General features: G+C 51.0%; 10 protein-coding genes across 10 annotated transcripts; 6 read left to right on the forward strand and 4 right to left on the reverse strand.

Moving 5' to 3' along the window:
• Positions 1-157: 157 nt before the first annotated feature.
• BDV17DRAFT_270421 (uncharacterized protein) lies at positions 158-2,826 on the forward strand. The gene is made up of 3 exons (XM_073758688.1): positions 158-638; positions 724-865; positions 926-2,826. Exons 1-3 carry the CDS (start codon positions 251-253, stop codon positions 2,400-2,402), a joined length of 2,007 nt encoding a protein of 668 aa, XP_073612916.1. The 5' UTR covers positions 158-250; the 3' UTR covers positions 2,403-2,826.
• Positions 2,518-3,303, reverse strand: BDV17DRAFT_293890 (Alpha/Beta hydrolase protein; the record flags this gene model as incomplete). The annotated part of the gene is made up of 1 exon (XM_073762719.1): positions 2,518-3,303. One exon carries the CDS (start codon positions 3,301-3,303, stop codon positions 2,518-2,520), a length of 786 nt encoding a protein of 261 aa, XP_073612917.1.
• A 588-nt stretch (positions 3,304-3,891) lies between these two features.
• BDV17DRAFT_270424 (uncharacterized protein) lies at positions 3,892-4,988 on the reverse strand. Its single transcript, XM_073758689.1, has 4 exons — positions 4,906-4,988; positions 4,745-4,852; positions 4,529-4,695; positions 3,892-4,479 (listed from the first exon to the last, which is right to left on the reverse strand). Exon 4 carries the CDS (start codon positions 4,322-4,324, stop codon positions 4,007-4,009), a length of 318 nt encoding a protein of 105 aa, XP_073612918.1. The 5' UTR covers positions 4,325-4,479; positions 4,529-4,695; positions 4,745-4,852; positions 4,906-4,988; the 3' UTR covers positions 3,892-4,006.
• Positions 4,989-5,881: 893 nt separating this feature from the next.
• On the forward strand, positions 5,882-9,528 carry BDV17DRAFT_162230 (uncharacterized protein). The gene is made up of 5 exons (XM_073754683.1): positions 5,882-6,002; positions 6,566-6,652; positions 6,702-8,329; positions 8,378-8,482; positions 8,533-9,528. Exons 2-5 carry the CDS (start codon positions 6,568-6,570, stop codon positions 9,268-9,270), a joined length of 2,556 nt encoding a protein of 851 aa, XP_073612919.1. The 5' UTR covers positions 5,882-6,002; positions 6,566-6,567; the 3' UTR covers positions 9,271-9,528.
• Position 9,529: 1 nt separating this feature from the next.
• BDV17DRAFT_161850 (translation initiation factor 6) lies at positions 9,530-11,329 on the forward strand. The gene is made up of 5 exons (XM_073754679.1): positions 9,530-9,799; positions 9,851-9,922; positions 9,982-10,068; positions 10,144-10,332; positions 10,398-11,329. Exons 1-5 carry the CDS (start codon positions 9,765-9,767, stop codon positions 10,759-10,761), a joined length of 747 nt encoding a protein of 248 aa, XP_073612920.1. The 5' UTR covers positions 9,530-9,764; the 3' UTR covers positions 10,762-11,329.
• A 146-nt stretch (positions 11,330-11,475) lies between these two features.
• Positions 11,476-14,969, reverse strand: set2 (SET and WW domain protein). Its single transcript, XM_073754681.1, has 4 exons — positions 14,319-14,969; positions 12,539-14,154; positions 12,412-12,492; positions 11,476-12,363 (listed from the first exon to the last, which is right to left on the reverse strand). Exons 1-4 carry the CDS (start codon positions 14,842-14,844, stop codon positions 11,692-11,694), a joined length of 2,895 nt encoding a protein of 964 aa, XP_073612921.1. The 5' UTR covers positions 14,845-14,969; the 3' UTR covers positions 11,476-11,691.
• Positions 14,970-15,502, forward strand: BDV17DRAFT_161992 (uncharacterized protein). The gene has a single exon (XM_073754680.1). It carries the CDS (start codon positions 15,096-15,098, stop codon positions 15,432-15,434), a length of 339 nt encoding a protein of 112 aa, XP_073612922.1. The 5' UTR covers positions 14,970-15,095; the 3' UTR covers positions 15,435-15,502.
• Positions 15,503-19,568: 4,066 nt separating this feature from the next.
• BDV17DRAFT_162104 (putative AT DNA binding protein) lies at positions 19,569-21,327 on the forward strand. Its single transcript, XM_073754682.1, has 3 exons — positions 19,569-19,846; positions 19,941-20,055; positions 20,147-21,327. Exons 1-3 carry the CDS (start codon positions 19,805-19,807, stop codon positions 21,025-21,027), a joined length of 1,038 nt encoding a protein of 345 aa, XP_073612923.1. The 5' UTR covers positions 19,569-19,804; the 3' UTR covers positions 21,028-21,327.
• An 859-nt stretch (positions 21,328-22,186) lies between these two features.
• On the reverse strand, positions 22,187-25,822 carry BDV17DRAFT_161839 (putative calcium/calmodulin dependent protein kinase). The gene is made up of 6 exons (XM_073754678.1): positions 25,009-25,822; positions 24,846-24,915; positions 24,632-24,781; positions 23,775-24,569; positions 23,588-23,725; positions 22,187-23,533 (listed from the first exon to the last, which is right to left on the reverse strand). Exons 1-6 carry the CDS (start codon positions 25,107-25,109, stop codon positions 22,406-22,408), a joined length of 2,382 nt encoding a protein of 793 aa, XP_073612924.1. The 5' UTR covers positions 25,110-25,822; the 3' UTR covers positions 22,187-22,405.
• Positions 25,778-26,506, forward strand: BDV17DRAFT_293896 (TRAPP subunit BET5; the record flags this gene model as incomplete). The annotated part of the gene is made up of 5 exons (XM_073762720.1): positions 25,778-25,814; positions 25,872-26,085; positions 26,152-26,297; positions 26,350-26,438; positions 26,489-26,506. 5 exons carry the CDS (start codon positions 25,778-25,780, stop codon positions 26,504-26,506), a joined length of 504 nt encoding a protein of 167 aa, XP_073612925.1.
• Positions 26,507-26,943: the final 437 nt, after the last annotated feature.

Genomic DNA, 26,943 nt, shown 5'->3' on the forward strand with positions numbered 1-26,943 from the left:
GCACAGAAGCTCCAACGTCTGCGACGCTGGCTCTATGAGTTGATGAATCACATTATGAATATTTACCATCTAATTCAACTGTTCGAATAGCACAGAGTAAGCTTTGCATGTGTAAACAATCTAGATCTATAGACCTGCTGCAGTCACGGGCAGGCGCCAAGACCAGCGGGCTCCAATACCATCCAAATCAAGTTCGAGAATCCCCAACCCGGCAGCCTCTCACACCCCAATTACTGACCACCGCCCCTCAATGCCTCTCAAAATCCGCGGTTCGCTCCCAAAGAGCCTACCACGTAGGAGGAATGCACTTGCGAAAACACTGAACCCGTGTCCATCCTGCGCACGCAATTTCTCTACGCGCCGGAGCGACAACCACGCCTTCTCCCCTCTCCTCCGAACACAACTCCAGTCGTCTAGGCAACTTCCTAGACCGCGTCTTCAGCCCCTCGCGCCTACGAGAGTATACTCAACCGCGCCATCAACAGCCCACATAGCCCGCCATGTTCCCCCACGATTAAGGGAGCTGTACGAGTCCCTCGCGCACATCCAGAGCGCTGCGCCGGAGGAGGTGAATCTGAGTCGGTTGCAGCTTGCGCTGCGTGGGTTGGAGTCTGAGGAGCCGTTGCTTCGCGTTGCTGGTGGGTTGTCATGTTTACGTGGATTTTATACCTTTTTTGCATTGTGTTTGGCTGTTTGCTGACTTTTGTTTGCGTTGCGTGGCAGTTCTGGGATTGAATGGTGTTGATGCGGCGAGGAAGTTGGTTAGGCTTTTGCTGGTTGATCCGTTGAAGGGGAGAGAGGATTGGGAGGATATGTTGGATGAGCTTGCTGGGAATGGGGATTTGGAGAGGGGTTTGTTGATCCGGTATGTTGTGGTATGCTTTTTCTTCCTGTTTGAGGATATAGGCTAACTTTGTGGATACAGGTACGGAGAAGTCTCGGAGAGTATCTCGAACCACCTTGTACCTACCATCTCAGTGCCGTCGCATATCCTGAAGAAGGGGAACCTGGAGATCCTGGTTACGAGTTTAGGAGCCCGAACGGACGCGCCCGGCGCGCAGCTATCGGCTGATACATTCCTTGTACCAACAGTGACGATTCAGACGTCGCATACGGGGCGGCACAATATGGTGCGGTACCCCGTGCACAGGAGCATTGTGTGCGCGCAAGGAGTGGACGGGTTACTCGCCTACAGCGGATTACTTTCTCAACCTGATTTAAGGAAAGAGGCGGGTTCAATTTACGCGGCGATTGAACTAGGAGGGTCCGGGCCTGCTATCAACGACAATCGAATTTCTTTTGTGGATACCGACAAGGCGGACGATGCTCTTGTCAAGTTCCGTGAATCAGTGCGGAACGCAACTCTGTATGAGCGCGGGTGGAATAGTAGTGGAATACAACCAGTCGTAGACTGGTTATCGTCCGTGCGGGGCAAAGAAGGAACTCTAGATCCGTCTTTGAGGTCCTTAATATCATCGCTGATCGAATCCGCGGAGAAAGGCGTGGAAGCACAGGAGTCGAAGAGGCTCAGAGAACAAGAGGATGCTTCAGTCTCAGACGACGTCCGAGCAAGTCTAGACCAGACCGTGTCCGCTTGGGCTGAGAAGTCACATACAGAACTTCGCGGCGCGCTAGAGGAAGGGTTCGCGACGAAGAAGTGGCGCGGTCTGGCTTGGTGGAAGTTATTTTGGCGCGTTGACGACGTTGGAATGATTACTTCTGAGATCCTGGAGAAGAGCTATTTGCGTCGCGCTGAGAAGGATGTCGTCTACACCGCTGGTCAACTCGAGCAGGCTGGCTTGCAAGTGCAGGAGCAAGAACAAGAGCAAGACCCGGAAGCGTCAGAGAATAAGGATCAGGATGAGACCAATACTTCCAGCCCTACGGAGGAAGTGCCCGCGATGGACGCCGACAAAACGGAATCGGAAAACGTGAACGTGGCCGTGGCCGTCGTTGAGCCTGCAGGTGCAAAGGAGGAAGAACCCGTTCCCTGGCCGACGCAGATCCCCAAGAGCCGAACGCAGCTCCTCGAGACTACCGTGCCCTCGCTACAGGCAATGGCTCAGCGCTTAGTCCTCTTCAGCCTATCAACAACATCTCTAACCTCCGCCTTATCCCTGTTAACCTACGTCTCGCTCCCAACAGCCTCAGTATACGAGACCTGCACCATTGCCGCCGTCGGTCTAATCTACTCGCTGCGGCGGCAGCAGCGGAAGTGGGAAGCCGCGCGGTCATTCTGGGAAGAGGAAGTGCGCGATAATGGCCGGACCGCACTGCGCGAGACGGAGGAGCAGCTGCGCAGGACTGTGCGCAAGGGTGGAAAGGTCCAGGGCCCTGTTGCTGCGCCTGAAGCCAGGAGGGCTATCGCGCGGGCCCGCGAGGCGCTCGACAATGTAAACTAGCTAGCTATACAGCCTGGTCTGACCTGACACCAATACCATGAACATGTACCATACCATATCCCACTCCCACCAACTCCTTTAACCTCTTGTTGTATCCAATCCAACTTTTCTTGACTTAAGAAAGCTCCATACTCCCCTCCGGAACCCCCTGCCAACTCCGCAATCTCCTCCCGAAGAACCGCATAATAGGAAGCATTTCCTCGCGATTCCGCGGCATCGTATCCCCGCGCCTCTTATACTCATGCATCTCCACAAACTCAAAAATATCCTTTGTCCTCTTCACCGCAGACTCAGTCACAACTTCCGAGTCCCGCCCCGCAAGGAGCAATATCGGCGTCCGGCTTTTCTTTCCCTCCCCCTTCTTTTTCCCGGCCAGCGAAAGAGAATACGGAGCGCCGATGGATATAACCCCGCCTAATTCCCCTCCCTCAGTTCCAGTCCCTGATGATGATGAAGACAGTTCATGTGCCAAAACAAGCCCCCCCATCCCCCCCTGCCCGAACCCCAACACCATAATCTCCCTAAGCGTATACCCGCACTTCCCCACAAGCACACCCCTCACAACCTGATCCAGTAGCAACTTCACGCACTTCTCAAAGCCAGCATCCATATCGAGCGCCCCGCTCCGCGAGTCGAAGTTTATGTCGTCGCCCCAGTGGTACCCTGGGAGGTCGAAGGGGAGTGGATTGGGGGCTTGGATTGTCAAGACTGTTGTTTCGGGGAGAAAGAGGTTGACACCGAGGGATGTGAAGGGGGTGTGTGTGTCGCCGAGGCCGTGGAGGAGGAGAAGGATGTTTGGGGGGGGGCGGTTGGTTGATTGAGGATTTGAGGAGGGGGGAGGGGTTATGGTGAGGGTTAGGGAGGATGGGAAGTCGGATTTGGTGGGTGAGCGGGTTGGCATTTTTGCGGGTCGGTCGTTGGTTTGGATGGGAAGGGTTTAATGGTGAGATGAGTATGTATAAATGACGAGGAGTGTATTTTTGACTGGTTGGTAGCTTCGATGTGGTATTAGTTCTGAGAGCACTGAAGTTGTTGAAGGTTGTTAAATGTTGAAGGTTGAAGGTGGAGGATGCTGGACGCAGTTGGTACCCTTGTACCCGTGTACAGGTACTGATACACTCTAGTAATTACCATACATGCTTCCACCTACTTATCAATCAACTACTAGTAGGTAGTACTCACGATACGAAGTCCTAGTACATCTATGATATATGCAGTACTTATTACTCTAAAAGGGCTCTATGCATGAAGAATAAGGACATCTATGAGAAGCCTCTATTCAACTTTCCATCATTCGGGCTTACAACAAGCCCGTTGGAAGTATGCATCTAGTCAAGTCCCACAGGGCGTATTCGCCGTGCTAGTAACCTGTCCATAAAAAGTGGCTAAAAAGCCCGATGGGTCTTTACTATATGCAAGCCAGAGGCTGTATAGACTAGTTGCAGAAGACGATTATATATCCTCCGCATCGGGAGGCATTGTGCTTAGCCGCCAATCGCACACGTGAAATAACATATATACAAGATATATATCAATAGTTTCATTTGCCGGGCCTCTTGCGCCTTAGGTGGTCAAGCAATCTTTGCAGTGCGTCACCGTCATAATTACACCAAAAAATGGCCTATAGTAGCATCATTTTCAGGCTCTGAGAACAAGGAGACAAATATCCGGAGGTAGGGTAGACCCTGTTGTAGGGCGGCGAAGATGTCACTCCAGTGTTTGTTGTACTTGTACTTGCAGAAATCGCCAGGGGCGTTTATGGGTAGGAATTCAAGTGTAATGGAAATGCAATGTCGCTCTGCTCTGCCAATTTTCAATTCGGAGACGATGTCAGGACGATTAAGTGATAACTTGCGCAATTTCTTCCCATGCTTGAGTATCCAGTCAAGATGTATGTCGTGCGCGAAGCGGTAACCATCCATGCGGAGCACTTTGAGATAAGGAAAGTAGAGACCACTGTACTCTAGCTCTGGGAGGAAGTCGAAGAAATGAGCTCCCTGTAGATCGAGAAATTGGAGGTTGGGGGACCTTGGTTTAGCCAGTCAGATTAAATCGCAGAATATATATCATACACCATCTAGCATTGTATTAGCGAGTTATCTAGTTTACAGAAATGGGAGACCAACCTGGAAATCATCGCCTCATGTCATCGTAGAGATCTGTTCCAATAATGCACAATGAAAGATCATGTATTTTGCTAAGGACCTGGCTCAAACGTCTAAGGGGAAAGCGCTCATTGCGACGCACGACGCCAATAGACAGCCTAGGTATCGGCTTGGGCAACGATGGGAGGCTGGAGAGTATCAGCTCCGTTGCTTTCTCACGGGTATCCGGATCCTCACAGGGAGATTGATGTAAATCAATAGCAACGCCTTGCAGATTGGGAAAGTCCTTGAGGCGGTTGATCAAAGTCGTAGAGCCCAAAAATAAACTGGGCCGACACCCTCATCCTGCAACTCATGAGCTTCGAGCTGAGCACGAATAGGTAGCAAAGAGACCTCACCTAAATATCTCTAGGCGCCTCCTTCACTGAAGCACAATTGCTCTAACGCAGCGCCTCGAATGCGTTCTATCTAGAATACCATTGATGGCGTCCAAAGCTTGAGGACCTGGGGCGATATCCAGCTCTTCGAAAAGCTCTCTATTCGCAAATACTAGTAATTTGCGGCATGTGCGGCGCAAATTCTTACTGATTGTTAATCACAGCGAGCAACTATAAGCAGTAGAATTTCAGGCGGAAGATCGAGTAAAGAAGGCATTGTATAGGTGGAGACCGGATTGGGTTAGATGAAAAGTTTGACAGGGGTCGGACAACATTAATGTAACGAGCGGGAAACGACCAAAGACGCTTTAGAAAGTGCAAGGCAGGATTTAGCAGGAAAAATATATGGGAGGAGTGCTGACTGCCAAGTAAATGATAACGTTGTCGCAACTTGCTCTGTGATGTAAATAAAGTGAGTAGAGTAGTAGATTTGCGCCACAGGCCCAGCTCGTACAATCGCGGCAGTGGATTCTTGCTGCGGCTGCGGACCCAGTCAAATTTCGTCTTCTACACTTCCCCATCATCATCTTCTCAAGTCTCTAGTACCCCGTCAAGCTGCCTGTCGCCTCTGCATTAACATGCCTGGAGCTTAGTTCTGGCAACTGTCTGTACTTTGTTCTCCACTTGTTCTTTTCTCGCATCCCTTCTTTCGCCATATCTTCCCCTGTTCGTCATCAACAACACTCCATCTATGGAGATCCTCTACGCGCAGCAATAGATACCAGCATTGCCTTGCTCTTTTTGTTGCTTTCTCACACTGCTACTGTTCTCTCTTCTCGCCTTGACTCTCGACTCTCTTCCGGTACTCTCTAGTTCACTCTGGTTTGGTTGATTGCGGTCGGGCTGTCAGAGAGCCGACTAGATCTGGGCCCCAGGACTACTCTTCTACAACTGCGTGGCACTAGTCCCTACGGGAGGCCGACTCACCCGCGTTTCTACTTTCTACTCTCTGCTCTACTCTCTGCCTTTACTTCGTCGCCGATCAACCAATTCATCGCTCCATCTCCGCCATTCTTCCTTCCTGTCTTCTCTGTCGCGCGTCTATTCTCCTCATCTAGGTATGTCTCATCCTCTTTTTGCCTCTCCCTTTCCGCCTGTACTCGGTTTGCGCATATATTTGCACTCTTGCACCGCATACTGTCTGTCTGCACCGTGCTTTTTCTTTTCTTTTTCCTGTGCTCGTCCCTTAGTTTTGTTTTTACTTCCTTTTATCTCTTCCTCCTTGCGTTCTCTCACCACTCACCATTGAATGGGGACGAGGCAATGCGCCTGTCCTTCTGATGCTACCTATTTGCTACTCCGGTCTCTTCATGCTCCATACTCTTGTCTTCCCTGCATTTTGATCGCCTCTGGAAATAGCCGCCAAGCGCCTTGTACTCCTGCCACTCATTTCTACTGACTGCTCGATGGATCAACCCTCCTCTCTTTGTTCTGTCTTATTCTTATTTCTCCGTCTTCTTTTCCTTCTATTGTCTCATCGCGCCTCCTGTCGACCTTCTTTCTAAGCCTCTCCTTTCATTCACTTAAGCTTCATTCCTATCGCGTTCACTCCATGTCTCCCGCGCGACTCCAGTCGACCATAACTGAGTTCAATCAAACTAACAGAACCCCCAGAGGAAAGCGATGGCAGGAGTCAAACGAAGACTCGACGCTGCTCACAGCTCAGCCGCTGTATCCACCAACAGCACGTCTGCTGTTCACAATAGAGGTAAGCTTATACCTCTGCTATTTTTGAGCTCAGCACTAATTTCTCGTAGAAACTGCTGGCAACGATTCTCCTAACACTCGTGTGACTCGAAATTTACGTTCGAGCCGAGATGCGCGTGTTGGTCAGAATGACAATGCTAAAACTGCTCCTGCTAGCAGTGGCACTAGCAATCCAAATAGCAACGCCACCAACAACATTGCCAACAAGCACGGCAACAATCGGCCGTCGCGCATCATAACGCTCAAATATGGGCCTGGTAAACCCAGTTACTCGAAAGAGACAATACGTGCGACTAATGCAACCTCTTCGGCTGCCGCACCCACTTCCAGTGCTCCCACAAGCACCCGTGAGACGCGGAATAGCCGAGCACGGGCTGCCGCTTCTGCAACCCCTGCGGTTCCTGCGGCTCAGCCCAATTCAAGCCGCTTGGAGGCCACATCTTCCACTGCCGTTGCTCCCGAGACACCTCGAACTAAGCGCGTCAAACGGGGCTCGGTGGCCGAAGAGACCCCCAGAAGCACGAGGCAATCAACAAGACTTAAAGGCCATGTTAATGAGACGCCTACGGAAAATGGCATTGCAGATGTGGCATCCAAACAATTGGAAGCTAGCCCTTTGGCACCTGTTGCTTCTAACACTAGAACTAGAAACCGCAGTCGATATGTTCCGGATATCGCTGCCAATGTATCGACTCGCAGCCGACCGCCAACCTCAGCCGTGAATTCTCCACCGCCCGAAGATGCTACCTCAGAAGCGGATGAGGCTCCTCAACCAGAAGACGTTGATTCTCAAACTGCAGAGCCCACACCGCCGGCTGAAGAATTACCAAAGGGCACTGAATTTGCCGACCAGCAGGACCAGAGCGACGAGTATCCTGCTCCTGAAGTAGAAGATGAACCAAAGCCAATGTCGACCAGGTCGAGTCCGCTCTTGTCGCGAAAACGCAAGTCTCTCGAGACAAATGATCGTGGAGTTATCCTATCTACGTCCAGCTCACCTACCAAAAAGCCAAAGTTAGAGGATGCCGCGCTGGATCGTGCATCAGAACCTGCGTTGCAAAACGGTGATGAGCGTAAGCTGGAAGATGCATTCTCTAAACTTGACGATGCCGCCACTTCCAGAGCGGATGAAGGTTCTCGTCAAATCACTGAAGAGGCTGATGATTCTACCACACCCGATAATGTTGCAGAGTCAATTGCCACCAAAGCAACCCGGGGAGGCCGTACCCGCGGCCGAGGACGGGGAGCAGCGCGCAACAGGACATCTGCACGCTTTGGGGTGACCAGGCGAGGGCGCGGTGGCACCCGAGCTGCGCGGTCTACGCGTGCAGGGCGTCAAAACGACCGCTCTAGTGACATAGAGTTTGAACGGTCGCCCTCTCCAAGTGCCGCCACCCAAAAGCTGAGAGACCGCCAGCGTGAACTGGATAAGGCCTTCAGGAAGGTAGCAGCCGCGCAGCGATTAGCTCTAGCTGTGCTTGCTACACAGTCAGAGAAGCGTATCGCTCGTGACAAAAACGCGCATAAAGCTGTTCCAGAATATGATCATATCACCTCAGTGCTAAAAGCGCAATTGCGAGAGAGACAAGACACTCTGAGACGAGAATACGATCTCAAGGTAACACAAGAAAACAGAATCTTTCAAGCTAACAAGGAGGCTATTGAGGAGCGATGCATGGTAGGTTTGCCATGCTGTCATCGTATGGCTCTGCTAACAAGTTTCAAGGCTTCTGCTCGTTACATTCAAGAAGAGCATCTTCTTGCAAGTCACGGAGAATACATGACGTTCATCGAAGGTCGTCGCGCGGCGGAAGATGACGAACATACTGAGGTGTGTTCCTTCCACACCAATGTTTTAGCAATAACTAACGAGTTCTACAGACGGACGGCTCTGAAACGGAAAATGAACGTGGACGACGAGCTCCCGTGATGCGTGAAGTTTACCGAGGGTTCACCTCCTCCTTCGTGCGCGATCCTGCCGGGGCAAACTCTTATGAACGTGCTGCTTTCGGTTGGGATGATTTTGTTCAACGAGCCAAACTAGGTGATGATATCAACCCACAGATGAAGGAGATCAGAGACGCAGGTCCCTTCGCCGGGCTTTCCGGCGGCGATATCATCAACATGCTGCTGGAGGCTACCGGGGTTGTTGAAGTACGAGACGGTGCTCCTGTGAAGGAGCATCAGCCTCCGTCTCTGGCGGATGTGCGGCCCACAGCGCTCGCAGCGCTGGCGGACCTTGCTGCCGCTGAGCCGCCGCGACCTCCACTCGCACAGCATACGCCGCGACTCGCAGCCCATCGTGCCATCCTTCCTCAACCGCCTCAACCTCCTCAGCAACCGCCCCTACACCATGCACACCCAGAACCCCGACCATTCGTGCTGCCGCCGCCGACTCCTCGAGGTCAGCCAAGACGGCTCCTCCCCGCTGGGGGGCAGCAGATTCCGCCGATCAACGAGTCGCTTGGCCTTCCTGACCCGTTTTCGTCCCGCGGCGGACCTCCACAGCTTCCTCCTCCGCCGGGTTCGAACTTTCAGCGGCCTCCTTTGCCGGGCTACCTGGCCGGACATCATCATCCAGGGATATACTATCAACCGCCACCTCGACCGCCATATTGAGTTGTATTGAATCGCATTTTGTACTAGATATATTGGATTTGAATTTCTGGGATTAGCAAGGATTGTGGTGTTGGCTGGCTAGCTATCCATGTACTACATAATGAGGTTCCGCAATTTTTGACATCAGCTTCAACAGTAATAGTAATGATGGCTCAGAATGAGTCACAGCGGAGCGGCGATGACTGCAGGCGAGTGACTCGAAAGCTCCGCTGCATCGGGACTAGTTTGGCAGGCGGTGGCGGAGCCTTTTTCTGGGCTTTTTTTACTTTTTACTTCATCGCTGTCGGCCCTGCTATATTTACTGGCTCTACTTCTCTGTTCATCTTCAGAGAATTATCCATCTTTACTCAATAATACCCCTAGCTTCTCTAACCTCTTCCTACCTTCCCTCTCCTCGTCCGCGCACCCTGGTGCTGTACCACCTGTCCCGCCGTACCCCGCCCTCTCTCAAGACGATCTCTTCCCCTCAGTCACTCGCATACAAACCCTCAATCATGGCTGTTCGCGCTCAGTTCGAGAACTCCAACGAGTCTGTACCTTCCTTGCCATTCGCTAGTTCCAGCAACTGACAAAACATCAGTGTCGGCGTTTTCGCCCGACTAACCAACTCATACGCCGTTGTGGCCATCGGTGCTTCAGAAAACTTCTACAGGTACTACTTCGAAGCTCCGACGAATATCTAAACAATTGCAATGTTAATATCTGATTCAGTGTATTCGAATCCGAACTCCAAGACGTCATCCCAATCTGCCACGCCACAATCGCAGGAACACGCATTATCGGCCGTTTAATCACAGGGTGTGTTACCTCTCACAACATACGTACCGGTAGCTCTAGCAGAAAAAGATACTAATAGCGATGGACTTGCTACAGAAACCGCAAAGGCCTCCTCGTCCCCACGACAACAACAGACCAAGAACTGCAACACCTGCGAAACACGCTGCCAGACGAAGTCAAAATCCAACGCGTAGAGGAGCGTCTCTCGGCCCTCGGAAACGTCATCTGCTGTAACGACCATGTTGCCCTTGTTCACCCGGATGTGGAGCGTGAGACAGAGGAGATGTATGCCTGCCTTTCCTTGCCTTGCCTTCCCCATGTTGAAAAGTAAGGGATGCTAATAGTTACAGCATCGCCGACGTCCTCGGCGTCGAAGTCTTCCGCCAAACAATCGCCGACAACGTCCTAACAGGCTCCTACATGGCCCTCTCAAACCAAGGCGGCATCGTGCACCCCAAGACCTCCATCCGCGACCAGGACGAGCTCTCCTCCCTCCTGCAGGTCCCCCTCGTTGCGGGCTCCGTGAACCGCGGGTCCCCCGTCGTCGGCGCGGGTCTCGTCGTGAACGACTGGCTTGCTGTTACAGGTCTCGACACGACGGCTACAGAGTTGAGCGTTATCGAGAGCGTGTTTAGGCTTGGTGAGAATGGGCCTGGGGCGATTGGGCAGGGCGCGGCGACGCATAAGGAGAGTATTGTTGAGAGTTTCTATTAGACACTTTCATACTTTGCTTTGCTTTGTCTTTGCTCTGTTTGATGCTTGGAACTCATTATGCCACGTTACGTACATATTTGACGTTTGACGGTTTGACGGCTGTGGTCTCTAGATGACTTTGGAACGGTTGATTGGTTTCAGTATGTAGTCTACGACTCAGGAATCAGAATCGGATGATATGATTGCTTCCTCGTCTGTCTCAGCTACTCAGCTGCAGCGAAGCGAGGTACATACTGAATCCACTCGCCCTTTTGTTCTGCTTTAAATACCTTTCATTTTAAGATCTTGATCCAAAAGATGACCTCGGAAAGACAAAGGCAAAGGTAGAAAGAAAGATTGAAGCAAGAAACTGAATCGAATCTCCATTTTGTCTTCCCCTTCCGTTGCACTCAGAATGTAGGGGTTGGTGGGTTAGGTAAATCAGATAAGTAATAGACCTAATTATACAGCAGAGAAAAGCGAAAGAAGATAAAAAGAATTTAAAACCACAATCAACCATTAACGCCAGTTTTAGCTCCGGTCCTTCTGTGCCTTTCCATTTTTAGTAGTGAACTCGGTATAACTAGGTAAGGCAAGGTAAGCAGTAGGTGGGATAGGTAGCGAGGTAAATTGAGGATGGATGATATAGTCAAGGGTTAAAGGTCAGGGAAAATGGGTATTGGAGCGCAAGGTGAAGAACGATGCTATGATATAACAACGGCGGGTAAAAGTGGATGGAAGAAAAAATGGAGCAAAAATCAGACGAGGAAATATGGTATGTAGTAGAGAGAACTCCTCAACCCCATGCAATGCTGCTCCGGCCTGACCTTACCGGATGGTTGTCCCAAAAAGAAAAAGAAAAAGAATAGTGCAAGATGCTGGTGTCCGTCCCATGCTGCAATTAAAAGACTAAGAGGTGAAGGTAACGGGTGAGAAAGAAGGAAAGAGTCTCTAAGCATTCCCCTCGACACCGATTTGAGCCTGGTGTTTAGTACATGGCGTGCCTTCGAAGCCGTGACCATTAGTATCCGCATTCGCGTCTGCGTCCGGGGCGTCGGTATCTTCTTGAGGAGGCGGAGGTGGTGGAGGGGGTGGTGTTGGGTTGCCGACTAGGACGACTTCGTCCGCGTCAGCGTCAGGCTCATCATTCACGCTCATGTCATCATTGTCATTGTCGTTAGGGCTCATAGCAGGTGGAGGCGGCGCTGGAGGCGCTGGCGGCACTGAAGGGGTCGCCGATCGTTGTCGTTTCGTTGACGAAGTAGGCGTATCGTCTGGAGTGTTTCCATCACCAACGCTCAGTTCGTCTCTCTTTCGCTTGAGAACATCAGACCCTCCCTGCTCGGTACTGCCTTCGTCGCCTTCGTCGTCTGACATTTTCACGTCCGGAGTTCCGTCCTCGCCATCGCTTTGCCCACCGGCTGGCGTTGCGGGTTTATTGTCGGCTTCGCCTTTAGCCAGTTTCTCGGCTTTGCGCTTCTCGTGGGCTTGGTGCTTAGCGACAGCCTTGTCGAAGAATTCTTTGCAGAACTTTTTGACCTTTTTCTGCTGCTTGTCGTCGATCTTGGTAGGATCAGTGACTCGATTGTTTTTGAAGTCCGAGTTCACCAACTTTTTGGCAACCTGCGGGGCCGTGAGTTATTGCATGAGATATTAGGGTGAGAAACTTACGTCTTTCGCGTATCGTTTGAGATCATCCTTCGGAAGCTTATGTTTGAACTTGTCGACGACGTATTTTATGTGGGGATAGAGCTGCACAAGTCAGACTCGAACGCATTCGATTAAGACAGAAACTTACTGTGTTTTCGTACAGCTTCCGCTGCTTCTCTTCGCTGTAGCTCTTCCATTTTACTTGCCCACTTCTACTTTCCAGCGTAGCCTTGGACGGCTGAGGGGTTGCAGGTGTACCGGTCTTCTCCTTGGGCGTGTCCTCCTTTGCGTTCATGATACCGTCAATGATATCTTGAAGCGCTTTGTCTTTCGACTCCTTCGGCGGTGGAGGCGGTTGGGGAGCCGGCTTCGTAGGCCGCGCCCAGGTGGTATCCCCCCGAGCTGAATAGTAGTACGTCCGGCCATTCGACTCGGCCGCAAACCAGCCCTGTGGGAGAGGGTCGAACCGCCGACGGAAAGGACGAGGGCCGTGTGAGTGCATGCTCCGTGGACCCTGAGGGGCCCGTTTTTGTGCTGCCGGCCCACGAGGAGCCTCAATGGATCTAGATCGTGACCGCGATTTAGACCGTTGTTGTCGTTCATCTGAGACATTTTCTCGTCGTTGAAACTGACTAACGGCCGGCGTAGAGGCGTTAGGATCCCGCTTCATGCGAGGAATGCGGTAACCGACTTCCAAAGTCGACCATACTTGTAGCAGAACGCTTGCTTTTTGCTCAACTCGTTCATCTCCGCAGCTGGTCAAAGGTTGAATTGTCGATTCGATCTTGGAGTCAATGATTTTGTTCCGTGTTAAGCGTGGAAATTTGTCCAAAATATCCAGGATTTGTAGCACAACGTTGAAATCATCCTTCCACATGTGGAGTTGAGAGTTGAGGATCTGATAACCGTGCATTTTCACCACACGGTTGCGTACCCGTTCGTCCTCGCAACGCTGGATACGTCCCAAAAGCTTGACAGCAATCCACTTCTCCTTGCACTGCATCAGAGCTGCCATGACCTTTGTTACGCCGCTCTCATCCAGTGATTTGGGTTGTACGCTGTCCACATATTCTTCGTCGTCCTCGCTCATCTTCTTCTTCTTGGGTCGCCTTGCAACAGCAGTATCCCATCCATCCGCATCCTCAATTCCCAAAGCCTCGATAGTCGCATTCGACAGCTTCGTCCCCCGCTCGGTCTGAGTCTTGCCGCCTATAAAACCTGTGCAATTGGGCTCGCCGCAGTAACATGGTTGAGGATCTGCCCCATACCGGTCCACGTTGTAGTTGAAAACCAATTCCTCTCCGGCTTGAATGTGCCGCTCAGCGAAGATACCCATGCGCAGCTTCTCTCCAACAACCCACTTATCGACATAGCAGTTGGGATTGCACGAATGGTTGCAGAACCGTCCGAGGTTGCCCTTTTTGGTTGCGTCCACGAATTCACCTTTGCTGAGGGACATGAAGTAGAAATGCTTGATCCCTTCACCGTCATACTGCCTCATCCGACGGTGAAACGGTCCTTCATTGATAACCTCCCCAACGTACTCGAATATAAACTGATTCGGTCGCAAGTTCTCCTCTGCACGCAGACCATACCCCTTTTTCTCCGTCTTAATAACAGCCACACGAGCGTATTCTCTTCGTTGAAATCGTTGGTTCTGGCAATCCGGCCCACACCCGCAGTCACCCATACACTCAATTTTTGTCGCACGATTGATGCAGTCTGAGTCCTCTCCGCAAGCTCTATTTGTGGAACTGGCCGAATCTAGTCGAACTGGTTAGACTCAATAGCACGGATATGATCTAATCATTATTGCAACCAGACGGGGAGATGGATGTGAGTTTGTGAGCAAGCGCGAAATGGGCGGGGCAGGTACAGGCACGAACATTAGGACCGCAATATAGAAGACGCAAGAAAGATAGACTCACCCCATTCTTCCGGGCAATCACACTCCATAGCATGCTCCGTGTAGCCCATGTATTTATTAGCATACTGGCAGCTTTCGATCACCTCAAATGTCTTCTGAGCCTCCTTCGTACTATCCGGCAAGTCCAGAAACAGCTGTGGCGGTCGCGGGATGACCTTCTGTGACGAGCTACGAGCCAACTTAGGAGGCTGGCCCGGTTCCAATTTGACGGTGATACCTCCTCCGACCCTCTCTATCAACGAGGCATCCTTATTCCCTTCTGCTTTCATACCCGCCTCATCTGAATCGGAGTGTTCCTTCTTGAGCGGCGTTTGGGAGGAGGATCGCGATTTGGCAAGAGACGAGGTCGCCCGCTCATCCTTGACTGCAGGTTTGGGGGACGCGGCCTGGGAGTCGAGCTTCATCGTTGCCCCCTCGCCGTTTGAAACCGGCGCATCAGTGGCGTTGTCGGTTTGTTCCAACTTCATCGCAGTGACTCCATCGGCGACAGATTCTGACTGAGGGTCCGCATTGTCATGAGTTGACATGACGACACGGACGGGGTGCGCAAAACTATCAGAGCCAGAGACTCGGCGTGGCACACAGGGCCCGAACGCAGATTGGAGGTATCGAATCCAGGAGGAAGGTGTTGGTTCAGAAGAAAAGAGATCAGAAATGAGGATTAGGTCGCGAAGAAGAGAGAGGGAAGGCAAAGGAAGGGGTTTTAGAGAGGTTGAAGTGGGAGAGAGAAAACGGAGAAGAATCACCGTCGAGCTTCTTCCCGTCCACGTTTTTGCGGATGCCAAGACACAATAATAATCGGCGGAGGACAATAAGGGAATTCTCTATTCTATCTTCCAGTGTTCTTGCGTACATTTCTCCTCAAAATACTGCCTTCAGTTCCTCTTTCGCAGTCCTTATTCCCTTCATTCTCTCTGTTCTCGTTCTCGGCCCTGTTTCATGGGATAGTATCTTGACTATCTATTCACAGTCCCGCGCACCTCTGTCCAAGTACCCCTGCGTTCAGCTCAGGGGAGAAGCTGAACGGCGAAATTTAGCTAACCCCCACCCAGTAGTCAAGCAGAGTCATGTTGTCAACCTGACTGATTGGCATCGACGCGTTGTATCTCGGTTGTAAGAAATGGCGAGAGATTGTCCTTGGTGCGTCTCACACCCATATTCTCCGTCCCAAAGCAGATGGTGGATGAGGCCAGTTTGAGTGAAACTCCTCAGCAGACCGATTACCGAGATAGCAAAGATCGCAAAAGTGGTACTTCATTGGGTCCCCCAAAAGAGGCTGGGTTCGGTTCTCTGCGGTAAGTGCTGAACCTTCAGACCACACCTCTTGAATCCGGTCACTGCCGTGGACTCCAGCGGTGTTTTGTCTTCTCCTCGCGATTGCAACGGAGCAATGTAGAGACAAGGTTTCTATAAGTCAGAGTAGATTAGAAGCTCGGCGAGAGGCGAAACGGCAGTATAGAAAGCAAACTTTGCGCAACGCAGCGACACCATGCAAAAACAGGTGAATGTCCTCCAATCGATGCGTGGGCAATTGCGTATCAAGAAAAGACCATAGGTCACAGAAGACCAAGCCGTCAAGGCAACCGGCCCTGCAGCCGATATGTCTCAAGAGACGCATCTACGCCGGAAACCACGGGCACACGATGCAGGGAAGGTGAGATGAGACGCGGCGAGGGTTGATCAAGGATGGTATGACGGCTCGGGAAATTTCCCACCGTTCTCCAGCGTTGGGGCGGTTTGGGGCGGTTAGCGATTGGACAAGAAGATCCTATTTTTCTCAACACTGCATGAGCGCGGGTGAGGGTGCAGCTGGTCGGAGTGTCTAGCAGTCGTATGGTTGTTCAGATCAGTAGTATTTCTGACAGCGAAGCGCAAAAAGGCATTGTCCAGCAATAACGGGCTTACCTCGCAATGTAGACAGAGCGAGGGGTTTTTCTGAGATGGCTCTGAGAGTTCAGACAGGTAGAGAGTCGGAGCTCAAACGGCGCGACAGCCTCGGGCAAGAGTCGCCAGTCCAGATAGAGCCGCCTGCATGAACGGGTGTTGCTTCGAGCCGCTGCCAGATTAATGATTGTCGAACCTTGCCCGTGCTGGTGATCAGGAACACTTAATCAAATAAATTAATTGTCATCAAAGACAGATCTGAGTCCAGAGAAATCGCATCCTCGACTGCAGCATCTCGATAGGTAGCCGCGATGAGCACCCAAAACCAAATGGTCTCATGATGCTACACCGGGGACGATCAGAAGTGCATCCTGGTACCTAGAACCATATTGAGTCATGTCGCACTCAATAATACCGCGACTTACTATAATAGTAGTAGTCGCACTGTAGGAGAGACGTCGTCGCAACCGTCCAGCATTTCTACTGGCAATCAGGACGGGTACCTGAGAGCGAGTGGGCCCCTTCTTTGGTTCCTTCATTCCTTTGGGGCTCCCACGCTATCCACCGTCCACCATCCACCGCTGCCTCTCCAGTTCCGCCTGCCAAGTTTCACTTCGATTCCTCCCTTTCCCTTTTCCCAGCTCTTCCCCCTTGTATCACCAGCTCCATCAGTGCATCGGCATTCTCACGACTATTATGGACATTCCATCGGGACGATCCATCATCTGTCAGGATTTGCCCATGGAGATGACTCGCAACCATGTCAGCAACATGATCCTGCCGAGCTGTTCCAACTTCCCGGACGGTTGATTCAAATCGGCGGGGCGTCTTCTCCTGCATGCCGATGGTTCTCGTGCATGGACCATCATTTATTGACTGGGTATCATCGATCGATTCTCCTTTCACAAGAAATCCACTAATGACATTTCCACAAGGCGATGTACCGATCCCACAACAGACCCAGCGGCCACTGGCCAGATGCTGGCTTGTTCAACATCCCGACTCGCCACTACTCTGTACTTACTACACAACGTCGCCCGTTGGCGTAGCATGGCGCTTGCTAGAACCCCCCAATTTATCGGGCGCTTCTCCCGGGCTAAATTCAACGCCCCAGAAAACCAAAGGACCATAATTTCGGTAGGTGTCGATCCAGCTCGCTGGAGGCCGAGGGACACCATGGCCAGTAGTAGTGGACCACAAAAAACCGGGGGCACTGATAGGTGCTTTTCTGGCTTGGTTTCTTTTTAACCTTATTGTTGTGCTGGCCTGTTATGCGACGGGTCTGCCCTTTTCGCACTTTACCTTAACTCCCCGCTTCAAAGGGATGCTGAGCTACCTTCTGGACCAATCATAACTCTGGGATGGACGAGCCGGAACACGACCCTAAGTTTTCCTACATGATTCCTGGATTTTTTGTTGTTGACCTTTCCCAGCCTTCAGGATTTCGGTCTCGCCTGCGCCTATTGTGGAGCCCCCAACCCCACTCTGCGGTTATCAACTGCCTCCGCTGCCGTCCTTTTTCTGCCAGTCATCGTTGCTGCAGTCCCGCTATCATCAATAGGGCCAATGCACGCCGCTGTAACTGCGTCCATATGGAGCGCAGCAATCATCGCTAATAATAAAAAACCATGCAGAAAAAGGATTTGGCGTCGGGTTGGATCGCCCGCGCTACCTGCTTCCGGGAGCTGGACCCGAACCTCCCTCCCTGAGCAGCTTCGCCTCCAGAACATGTCGATTGCCCCCTCCATTTGACCCAACGTCCTGGAGCGTCAATGTCCGCCTATCACCAATCGCATTGCGTCCATGATATACATCTGGAACGCGCTGTTTCCTCAGGGAGGGTCTGACACTTGGTGACTTTTGTGACCCCTCAAGTGACAACTACTTCCAAGGCGACTATCAGCAGCATCTCTCCTGCACTTCGGAAGTTCCTTGTTCTGTTGATGGTGCAATATTTCTTTTCTTTTTTCTCCATTTGTGATTGCATAATGTTTGATTTCATCATTTAGATCTTTTCTGCGTTTAGCTTCTGTATGTATTTCCTTTTTTTTTCTTTTTCTATCCATTTTACCCTACCCGTTCTGACTCCGTAGTCAGGGAGTACAACAGTAGCCGCAACCTGTTATTCTGCCCCCCTGCTCTTCTACCCCGTCCACCTTCTCAGCTTGTGCATTGTTAGTCCATTTTCCCTTTCCCTTCTTATTCCCGCCCCTCCTAGTCTTTCATATCCTTGTTCGGAATATCCAGAGTTCGCTCGTGCCCCTTTTCTCGGTGGGAGAGAGAACTGTTTGCTGTTCTCCCGGATCCTTTCCCCATCCTCGTTGCAGAACGCGTGTGGGCGCTTGGAATCATCTGAAACCATCGTTTTTGAAACACTATTCTCTTCTAGGTTGAACACGGCCTGATCCACCCTGGTCTGGTTGGTTCCGCAGACTTTATTCTCTTTGTCCTTTCTTATTTCTCCTTGTTTATTCTTCTGAGAAGTCTCGTCTTGTTCTCCCGTGGCTCCCTTCCCGCGACTCTGGAGAACGCAAAGGCGAACGAGATACAGTCAACAGTCCCTGCAGCTTTCCTCTGACCCTCCGGACACATGCCTGCGCTTTCCGTCCCGGTACTGGCCTGCGCAATTCCGAAGTGAAACTTCGTTTGGCTAAGAGGAAAAGTCCCTGGGCGAAGATAGAGTGTCACTTGTCTCTCTTTCGTCTATCGATCTCCGGGTACCTTCCCTTCCTTTCCCCGCGCCTCGCTCTTTCTTTCTTTACCTTTCCCAGTTCATTCCTGCGTCTGCTTGGTGGCAATGTGCATCGTTCAAAGTGCTTAATCTTGACGTCGATTCGATCTTCCGCAACGACAGCTTTCCCGGTCCCTCTCGAGGTCAGGGTCACGATCCACTCACGTTTTCGAATCGTTGTTCCTGGTCCATTCTTTGTACCCTTGGTCTAAAAGCATAGGAGTTACTGCAACTTGACCCATTCGGTGCTGCTCGTATGATCATCTCTTTTACATCTTCATAGTTGTCTGTCTTTTTTCCGGAGCAGCTGCAAGTCTTGTGACTACAAGACCTTCTACATGAGTCCCGATTCCTTTGCTGACCCCTGCCCTGGCCTTCGATGTATACTGTCGATTGCATAATAATTGCGCCCTTTTCATATTCCTCACTGTTCACTCTTTGTACTGACTTGCATTTCTCAAATTCGTCTTGCTCTGTCACTCTGCCAGCCCATTTCTGATTCCTTCTTGAGCTACCACGTGTCGATACACTGGCGTAGACGCATCATTCCGTTTGGGAGGCTCTGTGGTTATTATTCTTGATTGCTTTTCTGTTTCCCTTCGCTTTGCCTGTTTGTTCGTTCTAGTTCGACTCCACTGCTGCTGTGCTTATTGTTGGCTTTCACCCTCGTCAACATTCGTTCTATTCTTTATACCTGCGCTTCGTTCAGTTGTCTCGGTCACGCGACGCGTCACTTGTCTTTTCATTGCTGTTATCACAGTACCAGGTGATTATAGAGGAAGAACGTGTCTCCTCTGTGGTTCTGGTTTGTTCATCTGCTTGTCTGTTAATGATCGAAGCTGGTTTCATTCGGCTTCCATGATCAGCTGGATATGTCGACAACGAAAGAGAACCCATGGACTGAAGATGAGAATGTATGCAGGCAGAGCCAGGCCCAGCTCAAATCGTGGCTTCACTGATACCCGGCCGCTTTCCGAGCTAAACTGTGCAAGCTAACTGAATGACCAGTTTGCCCTCCTTGTCGAAATCATGAAGAAGGAAGGCATTCCCTCTTCAAGACTTGTCACATTGATTGATGAATGTCAAATCACGCCGAAATGGAATGATATCCCTCTTCCTTCAGGTACAGCCTAGCCTCATGTTCCCAGATGTCTGCAGTCATTGAACTCCTACCTGTCTCCTTTCTGAGTATCAACTAAACAGGTCATCTATAGGCCGCTCGCTCAATTCATGTATGTCAGCATATCGAGTTTTGTGCAGTGCATCACAACCTCCGGTCAACCCAGGCTCTGGGACACTCCCTCCCACGCGCCATCCTGGCCCCGCACCGCAAATGTCGGCCATTGATCCAAGTAGCAATGCAAGGAACCGCTCTCTATATTCCGCAGACAAGGGCCCTTATCACCCGATCCAGCCCCGTCCTGCCCACGGTCAGGCTTCCCATGGTAGCGAGACTGGCGCATCAACGTTTATTCCCCCAGGCATGGAAAGCGTCACGACCCCTGGGGATCGCCGGAAAAAACGAGGTCGACCAACTAAAGCTGAATCAGAGGCACGCAAACTTAGCAAGGTCGCTGCTGAGTCCCGCGGTGAACCATACTCATCTGGGCGACAACCCGTGTCGCAGAATGTTTTAACCCCATCCACGCCCGTCAGCCCTGCAGTCATTCAATCAGGCGCGCCTTTCTATACCACTCAGACCAGCAGTCGACCTCCAAATGTACCGCCGTCCACCATGTACCATCAACAACCTCAACCACAGAGAACAATGTCAGTGCCTGGGCCCAGCGACAACGAGCGGTTCAGAAGCATGCTCAACCGTGAGAGTGTCCCACCATCACGACAGTTACCGCGCCCGCAGGAACCCAGGCAAACTCTTCCTTCTCTTCAATCTTCACAGGCTTTACCCATTGCGTATAGGGACTCCATGCCCCGCACAGAGGCTGGGGATCGAAGTTATGGGTCTGTACCTCCAGAAAGGGTTTCATTTCTAGACAGCAGCCGAAGTCTCCTCAACCCCTCGCCTCGACACCCAGACGAACCCCAGGCACCAGATATTCAACCCCCTCTAACCACAACGGCCGAGAAACGATAACAACGCCCTTTCCTTGGATAAAAAAAATACGGCACCCTCGCTTTTCCTATTTCAATACGACACGATGAATGAGCTACAGCATCGATTACTAGCGATAGATAGCATTGATTCGCCCTTCCGTCCATCAATTGCAAAATCCGAACGAATTACGTACACCCTACAAGGGTAAGAAAGCCACGACTTACGCATATTGCCATGAGTGCCGGTCCATGTTCCTTGGACATTTCTATCCTGACTTCCTTCAACTTCAGGTCACATGGCTTACATTCACTTCGACTGTTTTAATTAATAGCTTCTTTTCTCCTTACTGAATTTCTACAGGGAGGTACAACTCAGATTATTTTCTTATATTGGCCGTCTCAATTGATATATATCCATCCGTCTCTTGACCCCCCAAATCAACAACTCCTGGACTGGCTTACCCGATTTGTGCTTGTGAATCCATCACCTACACTGGTTACTGAAGCAGCGGAGGACATTCCTTCCTGGATATAATAATGCCGCTTTGTTCTTCTCGCGAACCGCTTTCTCACTTTCTTGATCGATGTGCCCAAGTCATGAAGCTTTAAAATGACGAATACGGTGTCTTCTGCATAGCCATGTGCTACAGCCTACGAGAATCGCTTGCTCCTAGTATCCGCATCCCGTCCATTCCGCTTCAGCTGTTCAATGCATGCAAATGGGAACAAGAACTTGATGGCCATAACGTTATGTTGCACACGGGTCTCAACTACTACCACTACTATACATCCGCTCTCTCTACTCATTGCAAGTCACTCTATGATATGATCTCGTCTTTTTTTGTTCTTTCTTGTTGCATTATTCTGGCCTCTACTTCTCTTCTCTCATTCACGTTTTTGGAGTCTAATGTCTCATGTACATGTATTCGTCCGTTTATTTTAGTTCAGTTAGCCCAGTCCAGTGAGTGCTCCTCGATATGACATCTACTACTACCTACTACGACCAAGTGGCATATACGCCAATTACTATACAGATTCGGCCTTTTTCTTTTTGGAGCTTGGTCACCGACTTTGCTTTGTTCCAATTTTCAGAAGCGCTTATAATTATACGTGCTAAGGTAGCATCCAGCTAGTAGTACCACCGTGACAAGCATTACGGGTTGAAGTGAAGACTCCGAACTGGATAGCGCCTTCCTCGACGGGATTAGGGCTTAGCTTGACTAGTAGTACAGCCTGAGGCAGGGCGGTACCGGTAGTGAACAGTACCCTCATAGTATCTACAGCAAGAGGATTCGAAATCTGACACAACGTTCTTGTTTCAACGGACCTTCATTCTCGGAAGGGTGGTTAATGTAATTCCATCTAGGTGACTATATATGTCACAATGCTTAGGCAGTTTAGGTATTCCTCATGCAGAATCATGGACTCCGACTGCGCTTGGCTCGGCCAAGTAAGCTGCGCAGCTTGCTGCTCCTGTGCGTTTCCGGAGATGAGGACTCTGTACCAGTCGCAGTGCCGGTTGTGGCAGTCGAGTCAGGTGCAGGTGCGGGTGACCGGTCTCCTAGGTTCGATGTTGAAGTTTGAGATGTTGATGGCTCTGTACTTTCTGAAGGCGGTTCCGGCTGTTGCTCTTGTCGGCCCTGCTGTAGTTGTGCCCTGATCATGCCTACTGCATCGCCGAATCCCCCAACTGCGGGTACAGCGACTCTCCTGCCTAGTGCAAGGACGGGCTCGCTCATGGTTGTCTCCCGGACCAGTTTCATTAGTTCGTCCTTTCCGTCTACACGGCGGGTTAGATACACCATCGGCGGCTCGGTGGAGTCGGTGCCCTTGTCTTGTCGGATACGCTCGACCTCTTGTCGGTAGGCGGTTTCGTAGATGTCGAAGTCGGCGGCTCCGGGTGATTCGCTTACCATAGGGTAGTCGACTTCCGCTGGTAAGTCGGCTTCGGAGGGTATCGTGGATGTTGAGTCGTCGGATCCCAGGATCATGGGTGGTGTTTCGGCGTTGGCGATGTCTATGGGGGCTGTGCCGGTGAATGTTGAAGGGCCGATGTATAGGAACGGGCAATCTTCTTCCAGTGGATCGCGTGCGTGTCCGCGCGTGCCTTCGACGCTTCGTTTTGTAGTGGTCGAACTAGCGCGTGATAGTGGAATTTTGGGAGACTGTGACTGCGGGTCTTCAATAGAATCATCTTTCATCCTGAGACTTCGTATTGAGCCAGAGCCTTTCCGGGTCGGTCTGTTCAATATAGCGCTATATCCACCAGCCGAGTCTCCATCTGGAGGGTAGGGAAGCGGTTCCCGCCGCTGTGGATGATATCCCTTGACGACATCATCACGTCCCAGGTGTTTTCGATTATAAGTGTTCAAGCTTTGAGCCTTACTGGAATGTACCATGCTCGGCATGGGCACACTTTCCTCTGGATCCATCTCCATCGGAGGTTCAACAAAGTGGGTCTCGTATTCCTGGCCAAGAATGCTTTGAATGGGTGTGGTAGGCCTCGACGGGCCGAGAAGGCTTTTGAATTTCTTCACAGCCTTGACCTATAATCATCTATTAGCTTGATATCAACGGTTAGACGGCGTCCGTGTACATACCACTGCCAAAACATGGCCAAAGTTGTTTGTGATGGCGGAGTTCATCTCTTCTTCCGTCGGAAGTCCCACTATCTCGGCTATATTCTCGCTCTTGGGTAGAAGAGGGTCCATGCCATTTTTTGTTACCCAGGGGTGCTCCTATTTTTGCGTTAAACCTGGAATAGGTATCGAAGAGCACTAGACTTACACGCAGCTCATCCATTTGTATCCTCTTCACAGGGTCTTTTTCCAAGATCCGAGATATTAGATCTTTAAAGGCCTCATACTCTTCACCTTCGCAAACGAGCGGCTCATTTTTTATGGCCTCGTAGAGCTCAAAAATGCTGTGCTCTTCAAACGGGAGCCTGCCGTAACGAAGACAGTACAAGGTGACGCCCATGGACCATATGTCAGCTGCTTTCCCTGAGACATCCCCGTGTTTCACAACGCATAGCTCTGGTGGGAGAAAGGCAGGAGAGCCGGCGGACTTGGCTGTGAACATGTCGGAGTCCTTTTCAAACATTTCTGACACTCCAAAGTCGACAACCTTGAGGACATCTTCGCTCGTTACCAGGCAGTTGTCTGGTTTGATATCACGGTGGACGATTCCTTGAGCATGCAAGTATTCGATTCCCAGAATAAGATCGCGAAACCAACAGCGGCAACGCTCGTCATCGTATGGATCTGCCCTCTCTTCCAGGCTGACTTTCATGACAACACCTTTCTTGCACATCTCCATGACCATATATAACGAGTCTTGTGTCGGGTCATCCAGGACTTCTATGAGTGACACTAGGTTGTTGTGATGTAACTTCTTCATGATGGCAATCTCCTCCCTGATCAGATAGAGAGCATTCTTTAATTCTTCATCTCCAATTCCCGCTCCTTCCCGATGAAGAGGCGAGTTCAGCCCATCTGCTGGACGTCTTGGGCCTCGAGAGCGCCGTAGGAGGTGTGATTTTGCGCGTTTTCTTAGCCGCGTCTTAGAGAATTCTTTCACAGCCTGGAATTCGGTTAGTCTGTAATCATCATTTGAGTAGGAAATGCATGGCTACAATGCCTCACATATTCATTCCCAAATTGGTCAACGGCAACATGCACGGCGCCAAACGAGCCGCGGCCAATCTCCTGTTTGATGACATATTGGTTGATTCTATGCTCCGCAGTGCCGTCATCTACACTGAGAGTATATTCTGACCGAGCATTGAGAGTTTCCTGAGCTTTGGTTAATAAATACGGTCAATCAAGTCACAAAAACCGAGATAATAAGGGCAGTCACCTTCACAGGACGCCGTGCTATCGGGTTGCGACGGTGGTGTCTCTGAGGGCTTTCAAACGAAGGTGTGGAACTGAATGCATGATGTCAGTAAGCGTTCAACAATTAGGCATTTCCAATCTCTTAAAAGCACTGGAGATGCCGCAAATTCATGGACAGAACTCACGCATAGCGAGCTGGAGTTGGACGGGCAGGTTGGGGATCTGGACTGGCGGCGGACCCTTGACTAGCATCCTGTTCCGGAGAGCCGACACTCTCGTTGGCCATCGATTATTCGCGCAACGAGCAACAGAGTGCCAGCGGTGAGATTGAAACACGGCAGCGCGGAAGTACTGGTGAGGGACAATCGGAGCAGAGGGAGATGCTGGAATCCGGCTGCCTGTCAGAATGTGGGGGAGTGGAGGGGCACTGTGACCAAGATAAGACGCCACAGAGCGCGTGCAGGTCGGAATACAATTAGGAAAGGGAGACTGCTAGATTTCGAGAAGGAGTGACAGAAGAGAAAAGAGCACGGTCTGGATGGTCTTGTAGCAGACAGACTCCACAGCAATATATCGCCAGTCGGTGGGAGTTGTCAGAGGAACAAGGGAAGGGAACTACGCAGTGGAAGGATCCAGACTGAAGCACACAACTTACGATTCAGACCTTTGCCCTGCTCTGGAGACCACCTGCAGTCGACTCTCTGCCAACTCTGCAGTGCTTGACTCAGAGATCAGTGCTCGAAATCTACATCGACGCTACTCCGTATACTATGTGAACAGCCCCGTTCACCGCCTCAATTGCAGCCATCTCACTGCTCCTTATCGCGACATTGTCCCTTCAATTCAACGACTCCCAGCTCTCAATCGGATACGGCCCATCCGCAGTCTCCTTGCCTTCGCTAGCAAAAACCACCGGCATCCACAAATCGGGCTCCTCCTAACGAGTTCACCACAATGACCGTCTACTCATTCTACATCTTCGATCGCCATGGTAGGACCCAACAATTACCCCGGATTCCGTCGCGGTCACTAACTCTATGCTTCCCAGCCGAATGCATATACAAGCGGCGCTGGCTACCCCGTCCTACCTCGATCATCAGCAAATCCTCGCGACCTACCTCCGACACCCCCACGGTAGCCAACGGAATCACCTCCGTCCCCAACCCGTCGACACGATCAACAGACGACGATGCGAAGCTGATATTCGGAATTGTGTTTTCGCTTCGGAATATGGTGCGGAAGCTTGGAGGGGAGGACGATAAGTGAGATAAACCAGTCAGCTATTCTCCGACCTGAAGGCGATGCTGACGGTTGTTTCAACGTTCTAGTTTCGTTACGTACCGCACCAGCCAGTATAAACTCCACTACTACGAGACACCGACAAACATCAAATTCGTGATGCTCACGGACGTCAAGAGTCCAAATATGCGGGTTGCGTTACAGCAGATCTATATCAATCTCTATGTGGAATATGGTACAAGGCTTAGTACTTAAGGTTGCAAAGTTTCCTGTGCTAATTCGAGCAGTCGTCAAGAACCCGCTATCTCCTACTGAACACCCGGGTGGTGTTGGCGTGAATAATGAGCTTTTCGAGCAATCGTTGGAACAATTTGTGGTATGTTCTCCTCCCCGGAGCTCTGATGTGTCCTGTCCTAACGCGTGCAGACACGGGTTCTCGCTTAGATAGGCAATTGACACATGCGGCAGTATACGTTAAGTCAAATGTCGGGCTGGGTCCTGGCCGAGGCCTACGGGCATTGAACGAACACCGACACAATCACAGCTTTTGGCTAGTCTCTAGTCGACTAGGAGCCGCGTCCTGCTACCGCGCCAGCTCGGTGTGCCGCAGCACATCCCACCACCTCAGTCAGTGGAAGCGAGCCAGAGCATAGGCAACCAGGACACAGGCTACAGCTCCTGGCAGTACAAGGTTGTTGGAATCAAGGGCGGCTAAAGTATTCTCCGCAAAGTACTCCAATAGCCGGTACTATGGACTCTTTACAGAGATGAGGGTTCTTGTGATTTGGACACATGCCGAGGAACATATAGTTTATGTTCAATAATCGATCATACATAACATCAATCATATCATACGGTATTCAATACATATACTCTTCAGG

This window comes from Aspergillus undulatus (assembly GCF_047715775.1).
Source record: "Aspergillus undulatus strain CBS 261.88 unplaced genomic scaffold BDV17scaffold_46, whole genome shotgun sequence".
In the NCBI taxonomy this organism is placed as follows: Eukaryota; Fungi; Ascomycota; class Eurotiomycetes; order Eurotiales; family Aspergillaceae; genus Aspergillus; species Aspergillus undulatus.

Bases quoted from the DNA above. Each gene is read 5' to 3' on its own strand.
- set2 (XM_073754681.1), bottom strand. From the start codon at position 14,844: ATGTCAACTCATGACAATGCGGACCCTCAGTCAGAATCTGTCGCCGAT. The intron at 14,155-14,318 runs GTGAGTCTATCT...CAGTTCGACTAG, and splicing joins TGATTGCCCGGAAGAATGGG to ATTCGGCCAGTTCCACAAAT. The intron at 12,493-12,538 runs GTAAGTTTCTGT...TGACTTGTGCAG, and splicing joins GGAAGCTGTACGAAAACACA to CTCTATCCCCACATAAAATA.
- BDV17DRAFT_162104 (XM_073754682.1), top strand. From the start codon at position 19,805: ATGTCGACAACGAAAGAGAACCCATGGACTGAAGATGAGAAT. The intron at 19,847-19,940 runs GTATGCAGGCAG...CTGAATGACCAG, and splicing joins CATGGACTGAAGATGAGAAT to TTTGCCCTCCTTGTCGAAAT. The intron at 20,056-20,146 runs GTACAGCCTAGC...GGTCATCTATAG, and splicing joins TGATATCCCTCTTCCTTCAG to GCCGCTCGCTCAATTCATGT.
- BDV17DRAFT_162230 (XM_073754683.1), top strand. From the start codon at position 6,568: ATGGCAGGAGTCAAACGAAGACTCGACGCTGCTCACAGCTCAGCCGCT. The intron at 8,330-8,377 runs GTAGGTTTGCCA...ACAAGTTTCAAG, and splicing joins CTATTGAGGAGCGATGCATG to GCTTCTGCTCGTTACATTCA. The intron at 8,483-8,532 runs GTGTGTTCCTTC...CGAGTTCTACAG, and splicing joins AAGATGACGAACATACTGAG to ACGGACGGCTCTGAAACGGA.
- BDV17DRAFT_161839 (XM_073754678.1), bottom strand. From the start codon at position 25,109: ATGGCCAACGAGAGTGTCGGCTCTCCGGAACAGGATGCTAGTCAAGGG. The intron at 24,782-24,845 runs GTGACTGCCCTT...ACCAAAGCTCAG, and splicing joins TAGCACGGCGTCCTGTGAAG to GAAACTCTCAATGCTCGGTC. The intron at 23,534-23,587 runs GTATGTACACGG...AGATGATTATAG, and splicing joins TTGGCCATGTTTTGGCAGTG to GTCAAGGCTGTGAAGAAATT.
- BDV17DRAFT_270424 (XM_073758689.1), bottom strand. From the start codon at position 4,324: ATGGATGGTTACCGCTTCGCGCACGACATACATCTTGACTGGATACTC.
- BDV17DRAFT_270421 (XM_073758688.1), top strand. From the start codon at position 251: ATGCCTCTCAAAATCCGCGGTTCGCTCCCAAAGAGCCTACCACGTAGG. The intron at 639-723 runs GTGGGTTGTCAT...GTTGCGTGGCAG, and splicing joins GCCGTTGCTTCGCGTTGCTG to TTCTGGGATTGAATGGTGTT. The intron at 866-925 runs GTATGTTGTGGT...TTGTGGATACAG, and splicing joins GAGAGGGGTTTGTTGATCCG to GTACGGAGAAGTCTCGGAGA.
- BDV17DRAFT_161992 (XM_073754680.1), top strand. From the start codon at position 15,096: ATGCCAAGACACAATAATAATCGGCGGAGGACAATAAGGGAATTCTCT.
- BDV17DRAFT_161850 (XM_073754679.1), top strand. From the start codon at position 9,765: ATGGCTGTTCGCGCTCAGTTCGAGAACTCCAACGA. The intron at 9,800-9,850 runs GTCTGTACCTTC...ACAAAACATCAG, and splicing joins CAGTTCGAGAACTCCAACGA to TGTCGGCGTTTTCGCCCGAC. The intron at 10,069-10,143 runs GTGTGTTACCTC...GACTTGCTACAG, and splicing joins ATCGGCCGTTTAATCACAGG to AAACCGCAAAGGCCTCCTCG.